The sequence below is a fragment of the Takifugu rubripes genome, unplaced genomic scaffold (assembly GCF_901000725.2).
Source record: "Takifugu rubripes unplaced genomic scaffold, fTakRub1.2, whole genome shotgun sequence".
In the NCBI taxonomy this organism is placed as follows: domain Eukaryota; kingdom Metazoa; phylum Chordata; class Actinopteri; order Tetraodontiformes; family Tetraodontidae; genus Takifugu; species Takifugu rubripes.
This window is the reverse complement of record NW_021821598.1, coordinates 27,909-44,051: the sequence shown is the minus strand read 5'-3', so window position 1 is coordinate 44,051 and position 16,143 is coordinate 27,909. Positions and strand designations below refer to the sequence as shown.

The 16,143-nt window shown below is 50.4% G+C and overlaps 1 protein-coding gene and 2 long non-coding RNA genes across 4 annotated transcripts; 2 read left to right on the top strand and 1 right to left on the bottom strand.

Annotated features, from left to right (window-relative positions):
* The first annotated feature begins 388 nt into the window (after window positions 1-388).
* Window positions 389-15,024, top strand: LOC115248167 (uncharacterized). The gene is made up of 2 exons (XR_003887148.1): window positions 389-1,384; window positions 14,806-15,024. It is a non-coding gene; the product is annotated as an uncharacterized lncRNA (long non-coding RNA).
* Window positions 8,000-9,194, bottom strand: LOC115248166 (uncharacterized). Its single transcript, XR_003887147.1, has 2 exons — window positions 8,903-9,194; window positions 8,000-8,814 (listed from the first exon to the last, which is right to left on the bottom strand). It is a non-coding gene; the product is annotated as an uncharacterized lncRNA (long non-coding RNA).
* LOC101080214 (unc-93 homolog A) lies at window positions 9,289-14,224 on the top strand. Of its 2 annotated transcripts, none has more exons than XM_003971914.3 (9): window positions 9,289-9,497; window positions 11,137-11,255; window positions 11,566-11,747; window positions 11,821-12,050; window positions 12,505-12,630; window positions 12,711-12,922; window positions 13,185-13,320; window positions 13,414-13,545; window positions 13,901-14,224. In XM_003971914.3, the coding sequence occupies exons 1-9, from the start codon at window positions 9,398-9,400 to the stop codon at window positions 14,161-14,163; spliced, it is 1,500 nt and encodes a 499-aa protein (XP_003971963.1). In that variant the 5' UTR covers window positions 9,289-9,397; the 3' UTR covers window positions 14,164-14,224. The 2 variants fall into 2 exon arrangements, with proteins under 2 accessions (XP_003971963.1, XP_029687653.1); XM_029831793.1 differs by having other exon boundaries at window positions 9,478-9,497; window positions 11,571-11,747.
* Window positions 15,025-16,143: the final 1,119 nt, after the last annotated feature.

Here is a 16,143-nt window from a genome sequence, read left to right as displayed (position 1 = left end):
CGCCATCTACGGCCTTTTCTCTCTCCCACACGGTGCAGCAGGAAACATCTGCCCTGGTGTGAAATGTGTCCCTACAGGATGCGTGTGGAGGTGGAGGGAGGAGTGGAGGAACTGGACAAAACCAAGCTCCAACAGCAGAAGTAGGGCAAGGTGTCCCACTCTGGGCGATGGACCACTCACTCGCACTCACACACACACACACACTCACACACTCCACTCACACTCACACACCCACACACACACACCACACACTCAACACACCACACACTCACTCACACACACACTCACTCACACACACAGACCACCACTCACACACACACACACACACACACACACTCACTCACACTCACACTCACACACTCACTCACTCACACTCACCACACACACTTTTAGGAACCGCTGTGTTTCCTGATCCCTTTCCTGTCCGGCTCCTCTTCATGCAGCCTGACACACGACACAACACGACCAGCTGAGGCTGAAGAGTCGTTTGAGGGATGATTCACGTTCCGTTTCTGTCGTTTCTCACGTTCATTAAACGTCACAACCAGCTATTGGATAGAAAATAATATTCTTATGTGTTTTATTATTTAACACATTTTATCTGTGGTTCGTTCATTTTCATTTATGTGTCCAACACAACAGGAATCATCAGAGATCAAACTCGGCGACTGTAGATGCATCATTGTTTTGCAGGACCAGGGGCTGGAATAACCTGGTGGAACTGGGCTGTCTGGTGCTGTCGGGCCGAGCCGAGCCGAGCATTAGTGTCGGGGGGCATGTGTGGAGGAGGCGGTTCCAGGCCGTGGCAGCAGCGATGGCCGACACATGCTAACGTCACGATGGTGACAAACACACCGAGCGAGCACGACAGGACACCAGAGTCGGTGCTTGCTGTCTTTCCTTCGGTTCGGGCGCCCAAACAGATGAAAACCAAACGATGGTACAAACCCGTTTCCTCTCGATGCAACAGTCGTCCTGACGGGGGAACAGCCTGTGAGGCCAGATGGGCCTCCTGAGCAGCATCTGTGGTCGACCAGCGCAGGTCTGGGAGCCACCGGGTGCCGACTGCCGCCCAGATCTGAGGCTCAGTCCTGCAGAGCTCTCACCCTGCTACAGAACCTCACCGGGTCATGGGTTAGAGGCAACAACACATCCCATAATAACGGCAGGCATCCGTCTCTACACTGTTGCAACAATGATTTACTCACGTTTGGTTTACGTAGTGTCACCAGTGTGTGTTTGATCATTTTTTCCTATCTTTGTCAGACAAGTTACAAAAGCATGTGGCTTAACAGAAACTAGCGTAACAAAGTGTGACGTTCAGCACAACGGAGCAGCATGATGGAATGGAATGTGATGGAGAAGGGTGTGTGTGTGTGTGTGTGTGTGTGTGTGTGGGTGCACAGGGTGGTGTGTTCTCCACCAGTGCTACTTCATTAGGTCAGATTTCCTGATGCAGAAACACAGAATGGAAACACAAACACACACACACACACACACACACACCTAAACAGACAACTGAATACGCATGTGAACCGCTGTTCACATTCTTGTTTCCGTGGCGATTGAAACATCCTCGGCGATGAGTCAGGCTGACGACGGCTCCCAAACATCCGTCTGTTTGTGTGTCGGAGCGGAGCTAAGATGCAGACTGAGGGCCGTCCTGCCTGTCGGACCAGTTCCTGAGCCGACCAAAAGCTGCCGTACCTGCGTTCCTGCCGCCTCAACGGTGTCGAGAGAAACTGAGTAAGCAGAAGGAACCAGTTTGTGGCGTGTCAGCGGTGTGGCCCGATCCTGAAAACAAGGACTTTAGCAGCTGGCTTTGGATAGCATGCTAATATTGTAGTTCTAAGCTCTGCACAACGGCAGGTAAGACGGACACTAATCGCCCGTCATATTACAGCTACAATGTTTCCCGATCAAAATCAGTGTAAACACCTGACCAGAATGTGTGTTTGTAAAGGTTATCTCCATGGAAACAGGTATTCCCTAGTGGCAACAGACAATATATTGAAATATTATGTCACAAATAAATGAAAGACATTTGTCTGTGTAATTTCTTCACCAGAGGCGTCGATGAGCTAATTGAGGAGCGCTCTGAGCTGTTTGCTGTCCTTTGGGCTCCTAAAGGAGTTGTGCTCACCTGCGTAGCTCTGGAAGGTCGTGCAGCGGTTCCCCCACATTTACTCATCAGCTCTAATATTTCCTGACAGGTTTGAATCCAAAACAAGATACAGAAGCAGATTGGGAGAAGCCCACACGTTCTGTGAATAAACTGGTGTGTTTGGAGGGTCCCCCCATAGGAGGGCCTATCAGAGGGCTAATTTGGGGGGGTTCAGGCTCGGGGGGGTTCTGTAAAGCACCTGGAGACAATCCTGACTGAAACAGACGCTTTGTAAAGAAAGTTGAATCGAACCAAAAGTTTCACATCTGCACCGTCCACTTGAATTTCCTTCAATTATAAATAGCAGCAGATCTCAGCTTCCATCAAGTCAATTTCCATACGGAGACGAATAAAGTGCATCTTGAATCTTGAATCAAACATGAGTGACTGTCAACCTCCCAACCGCTCCTTTCATCCTCCCTCCTCAGAAAAGCCTCACAGCATTCCTGGTCGTTCGCCATCGCTGCCATAAAGGAGTCGCTCAGACGGCCTACGTTTCCCACAGTCCTCGGCTGCAGGCTGGCAGCAACTGTAATGTGCTTGTCTAATTATCAGGCTAATTAAAGTGTGTGTGTGTGTGTGTGTGTGTGTGGGGGGTACCATTGAACTGTGACACAGCATTTAAACAGGGTCTTCACAAGAATGTGAGAACAGCAACACCCCCCCGACACACACTCACACACACACACGCTCACACACACACATCTTCAGGCAGCTTCCAGCGTGTGCGAGAGAAGGAGGCTTGAGAGATAAATGGAGGGAACACAATGGAGACCTGAATAATTCATGGCAGTTTTTTCTGACGGCGAGTTCTTTTGTCATCATCTCTCGCTCCTCACGGAGCCGCCGAGCGAGCGGGCGATGTTCTCGAATTCAATCTTGATACTCCTCCGCTTTGTGCTGATGGAGTCTGAGAGAAACGCAGGAACACAGTTGTTTGTTCTGCAGCTGCTCGGAGCTTCGGAGGCGTCGCAGGAACTTTAGGCCAACGTGAGCGCTGCCGGAAATTCCAGCGCCGCCGTCTGTTTTTGTTCAGGTTCTGTTCAGATTAACCTGCAGAACACTGGAAATGGGCGACGTGGCTATGAGGAGATGAAAGGCCTGAGCTTTGTTCTCCCAGCAGTGGCAACACCGACATCTGCCAACAGCTGGATGTTGTCGCTCATTTACAAACGGTGTCAGAAGGTCCAGGTCAACGCGTTCAGGCAGCGACGTTCCCTCTGTCCGATCCAGCGAGCGCTGTATTTACTTTAGATTTAAAAATACATAAAAACGCATGACCCTCCCCCCATGTGCTCAAATATAGCAGGAGCTGCAAAAAGCATTAAAAAAAGCTGCATCTTTCTGTAGCTGTCCTAGATGGGTGTGCACGTCAGAGGGGGGTGGGGTGGGGTGGGGGTGGGAGGCATTCAGCTAAATAAAGCCGTGGAGTGTTGTGCTCAGCATCTCTACATCGCCCGTTCATTGTGCTCCGCCATGAAGGATGCACCATGTCAGCAAACATACAACAATGGATGTCTGGTGTCTCTGTCGCTCTCACACACACACACGCACACACACACATTCTCTAGCCCTTACCCTAACCCTAACCACGCCTAACCCCAACCTAAACCCAGCTCCAACCCTCAAACAGACATTTCAGTGTGAGGAGCAACCAAGATGTCCTCACTTTGCTAGTAAAATGCATACTTTGGTCCTCATGCATGGACCAGAACACACCCCAGCAGCCAGTCAGGTGAGGTCTTCAGCTGTTGACCTGAGGAGGCTGAGGAGGAGGATCTCGTGCACATCGAGCATCCAGACTGTCGGCGTTCAACTCAACATTTCATTGAAAAGAACAATAATCATTCATGAATGTTCAACTCGATGCCTGCAGAACCAGGTGGTCCTTGTGATCCTGCTGCCGTTGAGCGTCTGATCATGGAACCATGGAGCCTGTGTGGTGAATGAGCTCAGCTCTCATGTGTCACGGTGACAGGAGCAGACTGACACCTCCCTGTGTTGGGGGGGGGGGGGGGGGGGGTGATGACGCCAGAAGCTGCTGAAGCCTGGAGTCAGAGTCTGCTGCCGACACTGGGAATACTGGGAATACTGGGATTGTGAAACTGCAACTTCAATAATTATTCACAAGCATCTATTCCTGCCTCTTATCCTGAGACTCCATGGATGGATCCAGACCTTGTCCCTCCTCCAGACCTCCTCCCTCCTCCAGACCCTCCCAGACCTCCTCCAGACCCCCCAGACCTCCTCCCTCCTCCAGACCCCCCCCAGACCTCCTCCTCCCTCCTCCAGACCCTCCCAGACCTCCTCCAGACCCCCCCAGACCTCCTCCCTCCTCCAGACCCCCCCCAGACCTCCTCCTCCCTCCTCCAGACCCTCCCAGACCTCCTCCAGACCCTCCCAGACCTCCTCCAGACCCCCCCAGACCTCCTCCCTCCTCCAGACCCCCCCAGACCTCCTCCCTCCTCCAGACCACCCCAGACCTCCTCCAGACCTCCTCCCTCCTCCAGACCCCCACAGACCTCCTCCCTCCTCCAGACCCCCACAGACCTCCTCCCCCCTCCTCCAGACCCCCCCCCCCCCCCTCCTCCCCCCTCCTCCAGACCCCCCCCCCTCCAACCGGGAGTCTTTGCTCTGCAGGGCTGTGATAACGACCAAGCACCTTTTAATTCCAATTTTCTGACTGAGCAGGTTGGAATGACGTCATCAGGAAGTCTCGGGTCGTCGGGGAAACGGTGACACAACAATCGGGTTTTAAAAGCATCTTGGTCAAGTTGGTTCCATCCTGACTTTTATGGCACTGAAATAAATGAACAAATAGAAACTTCGACCACATATATTTTAATTTCAGTCTGGGTTGACATGTTTGTCCCTGTTTCTCCACCTTTGAACAATCAAAATTTAATTACTGATTACAAACATCTATTTGGCTGGAAGTCTTTATTATTTATGGCTTGGAAGAATGTCTGTGCTTTATTAAAATCAGATGTGTGTGAGCGTCTGTGTGTGTGTGTGTGTGTGCACGTGTGAGTGTGTGTGTGTGTGCACGTGTGAGTGTGTGTGTGTGCACGTGTGAGTGTGTGTGTGTGCACGTGTGTGTGTGCGTGTGTGTGTGTGTGTGCTCCACCTAGTTTGATTGGTAACAGACCACCAGCGACTGTTTCTCTGCAGGCTCTTCAGCACCAGGAGGTGGGAGTGGGTCCTACAGGCAGATCTGGGTTTTTCTGGGCTCAGAGGGAAATACGGGACCTGGAGGCCTGCTTGGTCATGGGAGCGGCCGGATCAGGCTCAGTGTTCCAGGAACTCTGACTCTGGTTCACACACAGGTCTGAGATTCCAGGAGGGATTTGGGGGCGAGGGAGGAAGGACTGGAAGAGAAATGGGAGAGTTTGCAGCACCAAAAGAATGTGTGTCAGGATTGTTTTCTTCCCACGAGCAGCCAGACAGGTACAGGACCAGGGGACGCTGGGACCGGACCGGGGGACGCTGGGACCAGACCGGGGGACGCTGGGACCGGACCGGGGGACGCTGGGACCAAAACAGGGGACGCTGGGACCAGAACAGGGGACTCTGGGACCAGACCAGGGGACGCTGGGACCGGACCGGGGGACTCTGGGACCAGACCGGGGGACGCTGGGACCAGACCGGGGGACGCTGGGACCAGACCAGGGGACGCTGGGACCGGACCGGGGGACTCTGGGACCGGACCGGGGGACGCTGGGACCAGACCGGGGGACTCTGGGACCAGACTGTGACCCAGCTCAAGAGTCAATGCCTCATTCAAATCTCTAACTTTACTTTTAACACTGCCAGAAAGATTAAAAACTCTAAATTTTCCTGATCTTGGTGGTTTTTAAAGAAACCTGCAGAACTTTGAGCTCAGAGCTGATCTCATTAAACAGACGGAGTAGAGCGCCCCCTGCTGGGCCGCACCCGAACTGAAGAACTCCGAGATTAAACGGACTCCAACGCTGCAGGATATTAAACCCTCGATGTTCACGGTCATGTTACCGGGCCAACACCTGTGACATTCTGGATAGTTCATAATTAGTTTTACACTTTAATTCCGGAATAATCCGGAATTAAAAGCTAAAACGAAGAAAACAAGAAAGAAACATGAAAATACAACTGAAAATGGAAGAGGTCTCTCTCTCTCTCACACACACACACACACACCCCTTAAAGTCCACCAAGCGACTGTCCTCCCAGGTCTCCTGAATCTCTGCTCTGATTGGCCATTCTGTTAAAGCAGCAGAATTAACCATTTCAATGGGCTGCTATTCTTTACAGCGGGTGCTGAGCCTGAGGTCAGTCTGGTGACATCTCTCCAACCACCCACGTCTCTCATTATTTCCTCCCACAACAAGAATAATAATAATTACTGAAAAGTATTACGTGGGTTATATGTCACGTGATGGAAACTATTTAGATGCTAACTGAGCTTAGCTAACACATGTAAATGTGAACTACTCACTCACTCACTTTCCAGCGCTTGTTCCTCCACTGAGGGTCGCGGGGGGGCTGGAGCCTATCCCAGCTCAGTGGGCGGAGGCAGGGCGCCCTGGACTGGACGCCAGTCGATCGCAGGGCTAACACGTATAGACACACAACCATTCTCTCTCACACTCACACCTACGGGCAATTTAGAGCTTCCAATGAGCCTAATCCCCAATCATGCAGGTCTTTGCACTGTGGGAGGAAGCCGGAGGACCGGAGAGAACCCACGCAGGCTCAGGGAGAACATGTTCAATGGGAAGTTACCAAAGTTAGGAAAAAGGTTGTGGGTGTAAGGACAGACTCAGGTAATTAACTAGAATTCCAAACTCCACCAGGACTCACACGGATCTCGCTTCTCCCAACAGGCCAGAGAGGATCTGGAATCAGACCACATGCTGACAGGCTTGTCTGATCACAATCTCTTAATGGTCACAAGAAAAATAAATGAAAGGCGCTTCGAACCCTGGGCCACTACTGAATCCTACACGATCCCAAAACAGGAACACCAACATTTCCAAGATTCGATCCACGAAGAAAACTGGGATGAATGACTCACAGGCAAAAATCTAGATCAGGAATTTTCTAAATTTGCCAACAAAATACAACTTATTCTACAATTTGCATGAATAATTAAACTAAAGGCTAAAAAGAATGACGTGATACGGATGAAAGCAACTCTTTGAAGTTATCTCATTGAGAAATAAGAACATCTAAAGCGGCCTAGTGCAAGGGGCAATTCCAAAAGAACCTGGAATTCTATTGAAAAACTAGGAGGTAGTTCCCAAAAAACCCAAACTAATGCAAATTGGATGAAACGGAGGTCCGAGACCTTCACCAACACCACGATGTCGGCCAGCACCGACGTTCCCGATGGTGCAGCGAGTGTTTGAGTGTGTATCTGTGAGTGTGTATCTTGTGTTGTGGGTTTTGTGTGTCGTTCGCTGCATCGGTGCCGGGTCACGTGTCTCACCACGATTTTACTCTTTAAATATATTTGAGTGTTTTTAACATCGTGACTGCAGATGAAAACGGGCCTTTTGGCTAATTCTGGCTTTTTTATCCGTGTGAAAACATGTCTTGAAAAAGTCTAAACAAAGATACAAAGGAAATGAGATAAGCGTTCGGTATGTCCGAGGGAACCCGCCCAACTGGAGCTCCTGGTTTAACCCCTTAATGCCTGAACCTATTTCCAATTATATAAAAAAAGAAAATAATAATTTGGTGTGTTTTTGCTTTTAAGTCGATGCTAAATTGAGTGTTATTTGAGTATAAGACATCAAATGGATATAAATGTAGCTATGATGCAAATTAGCAGGCAATAAGGGTAAAAACCACCTGTTCCCATCTCAGGAACGAAGCTTCTTTTATTCCTGTAACAGCCACTGTCATCAAACACAACCTGCTCCTTAACTCCTGCTGTTGGGAATGTCACCTTGTTCAGGCTGGTGATGCTCGGGCATTCCAGACATGTTCCTTCAGTTTTCCATCCCATCATCGTATGATGGAAACAGGCTGGGCACTGGCTAACGTGCTGGCAACAATCGCCCCTGACGACTCGTGTGTCCACGTTAGCGCGTGTCCACGTTATCGTGTGTCCACATTAGCGTGTCTCCAAGTTAGCGTGTGTCCACGTTAGCGTGTGTCCACGTTAGCGTGTCTCCAAGTTAGCGTGTGTCCACGTTATCGTGTGTCCACGTTATCGTGTGTCCACGTTATCGTGTGTCCACGTTAGCGTGTCTCCAAGTTAGCGTGTGTCCACGTTATCGTGTGTCCACGTTAGCGTGTCTCCAAGTTAGCGTGTGTCCACGTTAGCGTGTCTCCAAGTTAGCGTGTGTCCACGTTATCGTGTGTCCACGTTAGCGTGTCTCCAAGTTAGCGTGTCTCCAAGTTATCGTGTGTCCACGTTAGCGTGTGTCCACGTTAGCCTGCTGCTCCTCAGATGCTCCTCCATCCTTCTTTATCTGGACATTTTCATGGATAACGTGCACGTTTCAGCACAATGTTCCCACCGGCTCCAGGGTCCGTTTGGGCCGGTGCAGGATCACCTTCCCCTGTCAACGAAGGCACCAGACCTTGTGTGTCACACAGCACACCCATTTGGTATCCCCATTTGTTGGGCTTTGTGGGGAAGTTCTGCATCAGGGCCGATCTGCCTTGAATGGAACCATTTGCTCATCAACACATCATATTTATAGTTGAGGGAGAGCCTGAAATTTGGGGAGAAGTGAGTCAATAACTAACCTGATTTTTGATTTTCCCGTCGTCATTGTGTGGCCACGGAAATGAATGAAATGTTTTATTTCTTCCCACGTGGGAAGAAATTCGCGACAAATAATTCTTCAAACCTTCAAAAATAGTTTTCGTGGGTACTCTACCTCCTTATTTTAGCCATACAAGTACCCCAGAAGGCAGCACATTTTTCTCTTCGCACAACTAACCTCAAATAGGTCAAATATTTTCAGGTTTGCGATCTAAAGATGCAAGCGTTGCATGAGTACCGGGAACAGGCTGTGGTGTTCCCCCGAACGTGTGCCGTGGGAAACTAGTGCATGTAAAAGGTTCCTAGGTATGTGCTCTTAATGCATCAACCGGCACTGGAGGAATAAAGACACAGTTTTGGCTGCATTTGGAGCGGAAGAGGTGTGATGCCAAATCGCGACAATAGGCGTTAAGTTGAGGGCGATGGGTTCATCTAGCAAATAGCACGAGGAGGGAGTGCACGCGAGCGTGTGAGAGATGGAGACGCAGAGGGAAGGCAGAGATATGGATGAAGACCTGCACGCTGGAATGTGGTTTCTTTACGACAGTAAATTCCACTCTGACCTCTTCAGCAAAGGTGAGACGGTTACGTCCATGTTTGAGGTCCGAGCAGAGTTCTGCTGCAGCAGCGCCGAGATGCGGGGAAACGCGGGGAAATAGCGGGATGTGCGGGATTCACGAGCTTCACGACAGCCCCACCGAGTGCTTCTCTCTTTCTTCTTTCTGTTTCCACCTTTTCAAATGGAAGTCTGGAGATTTTGACAGTTTAGCGATGCTCACTTTCTCCTTCTGGACGACATTTTTGGATATTTCATGTAACTTATCCAAGTATTTTCATGGACCTGCGCGACTTTCATCCCTAACCCTAACCTTAACCCTAACCCTAACCTTAACCTTAACCCTAACCTTAACCTTAACCCTAACCTTAACCCTTTCATCCTCATTTATTCATCACTGCTAAACTCATCACTGCGCAAATGTTTCTCCTTAGAGTTTTAGACTAAAGTTGTTCTACACGTGTTCACACGACCTTTGGTTTTCCAGTCTCCGCTCAACGTGTCACATCACCGCTATGACATTATTATTAATTAACTATTACTAGATGTACGGTTACTAAAGCGTTGATCATTAGTTTACTCAGTTGTTGTAGCAGCACAGCTGGGAACTGTTCCCACAAACAGGAATGATAAGGGACTTCGGCTGAGACCTGCTGTACCAGCATTGATCCGACAGGGGGCGCCAAATGGCACAGTAAAGATGATCCACAGGTGGGGGGCGGGGGGGGGACAAAATACCCATAATCCTTTGCACGGATGGAAACGCAAAAAAGCCAAACCCATGTAAGTGTAGTAAATGTTCTACTAGTGATTAAAAGGCAAAACACACCATGTGATCAGCTTCAAGACTTAACTTTCAACAAGACTGCGTAACACATAATAAACCATCCTTATATAACAAAGTGATTCCATAGGCAGCTCTCACCTGCATGTTTAATGACCAGTAGTCTGTATCAAATGACTGTTGTGTACCCAAGGTTCCTATTTTGGATTAGAACGACTCGTGTTTTGACTGTTTCGGCTTTTGATGGATCAGGAATAAATTCTTGTATGAAAATGACCCGAACCACATCCAAATGTGATCTCTGCTGCCTGTGGTCAGCTCGTTTCAACTATGTTCTCCACCTCCTGTCATCAACAGTTTTTGTCTGTTCTGATTGTCAAACACCCCAAAACAGAAAAACACCACGTTAAGACAAACGTGTTCAGTCGTGAGGACAAATTACATAATGGATATAAACCAGCAACGTTATCGGAGGGCCGAGCCACCATTAAAAGTGCCTTTACAACTCCAGATTGGGACGCTCAGATTATCTGGAGTTGCCACCACTTGTTATCTGCTGAGGTTTCCCGACGGGACCCAGCTCCGTCGGCTCTTGATCATCCCAGGGAACAATCATCCGAGGGGACGGAGATTCCACCTCTTATTCATCAATAATCTGCTGCTGTGGAAGTTCTGACCCCACTCTTGTAAAAAGGGGGGCAGCGTTTACGAGATGTCGCAATCTGGGCTGGAGCCCTGTGGGGGGGTGTGATGGACTTTGTTCTCCTTGAAGCGATTAGTAGTGAATTAACGTCCTGTCACAGGCAGAAAGTTATCGGGCGACTTCCTGACAAGCGACTCAGTTTTTTGGAACTTTGTTTTCCCGATTCTTGAAGTTTACCCTGAAGATTTCCCGGAGGCCACGATGCTCAGCAGGAACCTGAAGAACGTCCTGGTGGTGTCTGTCGGCTTCCTGTTTCTGTTCATGGCTGCTGGAGGCCTGCAGAACTTACAGGTCAGGAAAATTAGCAAATGATGATTTTTTAATATTCCCCATAGCTGCTGCATTTATTAATCTTTCAATCTATGATCTCCGAATAGCTGAACCACAGCAGACACTTGAGTTCTCCTGAGCAGATTAAAGCATTTCCATTTCTAAAATAGAAGAGAAGCAGCCCTTTTTTAATCCCAGCCTGACCCTGGCTCTCCGACAGCACGTTTGATCCGTGTAATGATCCGTTTTCCTTAATAATGTGCATCGGATGTGAGATTTCCCAGAAACCAGAGCTCCATTAAACCCGTTTGTCCCCCCTTCGCTGGTGCAGAGCAGCCTGAACGCAGAGGAGGGGATGGGCGTAGCCTCTCTGAGCATCATCTATGCCTCCATCATCATCTCCTCCATGTTCCTGCCGCCCATCATGATCAAAAACCTGGGCTGTAAGTGGACGGTGGTGGCGGGGATGGGCTGCTACGTCTCCTACTCGCTGGGGAACCTCTACCCTGGATGGTAACCCGCAACTCCAGCAAAAACCATCGGAAAGGTCCAAACAGCGTAACAGCGGTTACCGTTTCACTCCCAGGTACACTCTCATGCCCACCTCGGTGATCCTGGGGTTGGGCGGCGCTCCCCTGTGGTCGGCCAAGTGCACGTACCTGACCATCTCCGGCAACACTCAGGCCGCCGCCCAAGGAAAACGCGCCCCCGACGTCATCAACCAGTACTTCGGCATCTTCTTCTTCATCTTCCAGTCGTCGGGCGTGTGGGGAAACCTCATGTCGTCGCTCATTTTCGGACAGGACACCAAAATAGGTGCGGACCGGGGCTGGGAAGGGTGGAGGGGGGGTGTTGTGTTACCGTGGTAACGTAACAAGCCTGATCAGCTTTGCACTGAAGCAGATGAAGCCGATATCCTAAAGAACTGATTACAGTAAATGAGCGGGTCATCGCCACCAAACAAAGTACTCAAAGTCCGTTCCGAACGCCACTAATCACGACAGCAGCGCGATGGCGCCGGTCCAACCACCCAAGTCCAAGGTCCAACTGCTGCGGCGGCTTCTGTACGTCTGGAATGGTAAACGTGTGTTCCACTGGAACTATGTGGCGATGATCCCGGCCTATCTTGGCTCTGCTCTGGACTCCGTTGGCACCTGAAGCTTCACGTCGTCATCATCGCCGTTACTCGCTCGCTTCTCCTCATCGTGAGAAGAGCACCAGTAAACTGGAGGCACGAGCCAAGATGTCAAGCGTGTTTGTGTGTTTACAGCTGAAATCCCAGAGGAGCAACTGAGGACCTGCGGAGTGACCGAGTGTGGCCTGGTCGTCCAGAGCAACGGCACCACCCCCAGGCCTGCACAGGAAGTAGTGCAGACGCTCCTCGGCTGTTACATCGGTACGGGCACAACCGTGACGGCGTCGGAGGAGAACCGCCTCACACGTAACCCGTGAGTGTGTGTGTGTGTGTGTGTGTAGGCGCGGGGGTGCTGGCCATGCTCATCGTGGCCGTGTTCCTGGACGACATCGACCGGGACCGAGCCTCCCGGTTCAGAGAGAAACGGGAGCCCTTCTGCAAGACCTTCCTGGCCACGTTCCGACTGCTGAAGGACCGGAGGCTGCTGCTGGTCGTCCCCCTCACCATGTACAGCGGCTTCGAGCAGAGCTTCCTGTCGGGGGAGTACACCAAGGCAGGCACCCTGACGTGGTTTCGATGTTCTAGATGGGGGGCGAGACCCGGTCCTCGAGGGATCCAATCACCTCAGGTTTTCTGTTCTCCCGCTTCAGCAAGTGGAAGACGAAGGTGTGAGATTCTGTCGAGTCGGTTAGAAAACCTGGTTGGATTACGGCCCTTGAGGACTTGGGTTCAACACCCCCGGTGTAGATGGAAATTTGGCTTTAGACAAAATGTTCCGGGTGACTGAAGTCTGGAATTGTTCTGCTCCTCCACAGAACTATGTGACGTGCGCGTTGGGGATCCATTACATTGGCTTTGTGATGATGTGCTTCGGAGCAACTAATTCCATCTCCTCGTTCCTCTTCGGGAGACTGGCTCGATACACGGGGAGAGCCGCCCTCATGTGTCTGGGTAAACTTTTCCCTCTCCTCCTTCTCAGGAACGTGCTACAGCATCACGTTCCGCTCTAATTCTGCTAATTCTTCCAATCTGTGCATGGTTCAGCTGCAGCAACGAACCTCTCCTGCATCATCACCTTCCTGCTCTGGAAGCCTGATCCCAAACAGCTCCATGTCTTCTTTCTGCTGGCTGCTCTCTGGGGCATGGCTGACGCCGTCTGGCAAACACAGACCAACGGTGAGAAGAGCACAACAGACCCCGTCACCGCTAGCATCGGTCCAAAATAGCACATTAAGTGTTCGGGAGGGAGGGAGGGGCCCTACTCCCTATATAGGGCACTAACTAGGGTGTGAGGACCACTGCATCCTGATTATTGCCCTCAGTGTGTAAGTGATGGTTCCTTCAAGCAAATATATCCCATCATCCTTTGCAGGTGCACACAACCGAGACAGTGAATGTTTTGATATTTAGCTGTAAAAAACACCTAAAAGTGAACCGATCCCGTAATGTGACAGTATAACGTTGTTTACGGCGCGCTGGACGATGTCTGTGTCCGAAGACCGGACTCACTTTGTTGTGATGTGTCCCGCAGCTCTTTATGGGATCCTCTTCCCACGAGACAAGGAAGCGGCGTTCGCCAACTACCGGATGTGGGAGTCGCTGGGCTTCGTCATCTCCTTCGCCTACAGCAGCTTCCTGTGCCTGGAGTATAAACTCTACATCATGCTGGGGGTCCTGGTGCTGGCCGCCGTCACCTACCCCATCGTAGAGCGCCATGAACACATGCACCCCACCCTGACTCAGGAGAACGCTGAGAACACCAGCACCAAGATCATGTGCCAGACTCAGATGTAGACCCGGACCTCCGCAGCTCCTGGGTCCAGAGCGGATGGAACCATTGATACTGGGGCATTTTGAGGTCCCGAACCGTCTCGTCCTGCAGCCGTTCTGCTGCGTCTGGATCCCCTCCACTTGGTTTGGTAGCATTTTTCTGAGTGACGCACTTTTGTAAATATTTCTGACTCCACACATTTTTAACCTAAATTAAATGGTCACAAACTGCTTAAAAGCCCATTTTATTCTATGTCAAGTACAAAGTAACCACGCCCCTTTCCCTTCGCGGGGAGGGGGGGGGGGGGGGCGGTCAAAAGACTCAATCCAAACCAAAAGTGGCTTTAAAATGCCCAACTAAGCTTCTCGTTAACTGATTTACTACTTTCAACTGCTTGAAAAACAAAACTCGACGGCCGATGGACCTGGAAGGACGAGCAAACCGGAGAACATCAACAGCCGCAGCAATAAATCAAAGACGCAGCGGCAACGTGCTGCATTTCAAATGGTGCTTTTATTGCAATGTGTCGCATTCCCACATTCATAGATGTTACAGGTTTGTTAGTCAAAGCATCATTTCCTCGAGGTTGGCGTCCTCAACTCGGAACAAAGACAAACGCAGAGGGATCAAATGCACGAGGTGGTTGTGTTCTGAGTGTAGGACAGGTGTGTGTGTGTGTGTGTGTGTGTGTGTAAACTTAAGCAGCCACAAACATCTGAATGAACAAACCTCCAAAGTTAAACGTCCAGTCGATGCAAAGAGAGTTTGAGTTTTGTTTGTCTCTCAGCCTTCGGGGCCCTCGGACCCGCGGGGGACCGGACCCGGACTGAGACTGATTGTCTGTTACATTCCAAATAACCGGGGGGGGGGGGGGGGGGGGGGGGGGGGGCTCTTTCAGACAGAAGAGAAAATAGAACATGCATAAAATTCTCCCAGAACAACATTGTCACTCATAGTCTTTTAATAGCTGCTCCGATGCCTCTTAAAAACAAACTTTACATGAGTGTAATATACAAAACTGGACAAAATTGAGTAAATTGTATCATATATATTTATATATATTTATTTATATTAATTTATACAAGGGTAAAAGTGGAACCTTGGTCATTTTTCTCTGGTCCCAGAGAGCATTCCCGCCTCTACAAACAGGACAAAGTGGTGAGTCGACCAAAAGTCTGACGCCCCGTCGAGCCCCAACGCGGCGCCACTTCCAACACGCCACAGCTGCGGCCTCCTTCACCGAGAGGTCGGTTCTGAAACCATCATCGAGGAATGCGTGGGAGTGGAGAGTCTCAGCGGTGCGCCGGCACCCGACTGCCTGGACTCGGGAAGTGCGGAAACTGGATCAAAGCGACTCACGGACGACCTTTCATCTGTCAAACGGGTTTGTCCCGCCTGCTCACCAGGACGCCGACACACTCGCTACGCACGAGGGAGCGTGACGTTGAGAGGAGACGAGACACGTTAGCGTGCGTTCCTGTAGGTCAGTGCACAACTGTTGCTAGAGACGAAGCCTCGCGCACGCGCGCAGCGCCGCTCCGCCCGGGTCCGAGGACAAACGCCCTCAGAGCTGTGGGCGGAGCCGGCGACCGCCCAAAAAGGTCCCGACAGGCCGGGCAGCGGCGGAGGGGGCGGGGTCACCTGAAGAAGACTGGCATAGGTGGGCTTTTCCTGCCCCACTCAGGTGGTTCCTGCGAGAACCTGAGCTGGTTTTCACGCACAAAGGTTCCCCGGGGGAAATTATGGGATGTGGTTCTGATGGCCTTTTCACTCTGAGCAAATCTCATATAAAGTGCAAAATTAGATTGTATTTGCAAATTCCTGGAATCATCTGATTAATATTCTACGTGTGTAAAAAAGTCATTTAAAATACAAGTTTTTAGAAAGTTGAAAAAAGGCTTTTCTTTAAAAGGAAAACAAAAGAGAAACCCCGGAAACAGGGTCATTGCTGAGCACGCGTCACGGCAGAACATATGTACACGAGGCACCTGAAGTTTGGTATA

Bases quoted from the DNA above. Each gene is read 5' to 3' on its own strand.
- LOC101080214 (XM_003971914.3), top strand. From the start codon at position 9,398: ATGGAGACGCAGAGGGAAGGCAGAGATATGGATGAAGACCTGCACGCT. The intron at 12,631-12,710 runs GTACGGGCACAA...GTGTGTGTGTAG, and splicing joins GCTCCTCGGCTGTTACATCG to GCGCGGGGGTGCTGGCCATG. The intron at 12,923-13,184 runs GCAGGCACCCTG...GCTCCTCCACAG, and splicing joins TGTCGGGGGAGTACACCAAG to AACTATGTGACGTGCGCGTT.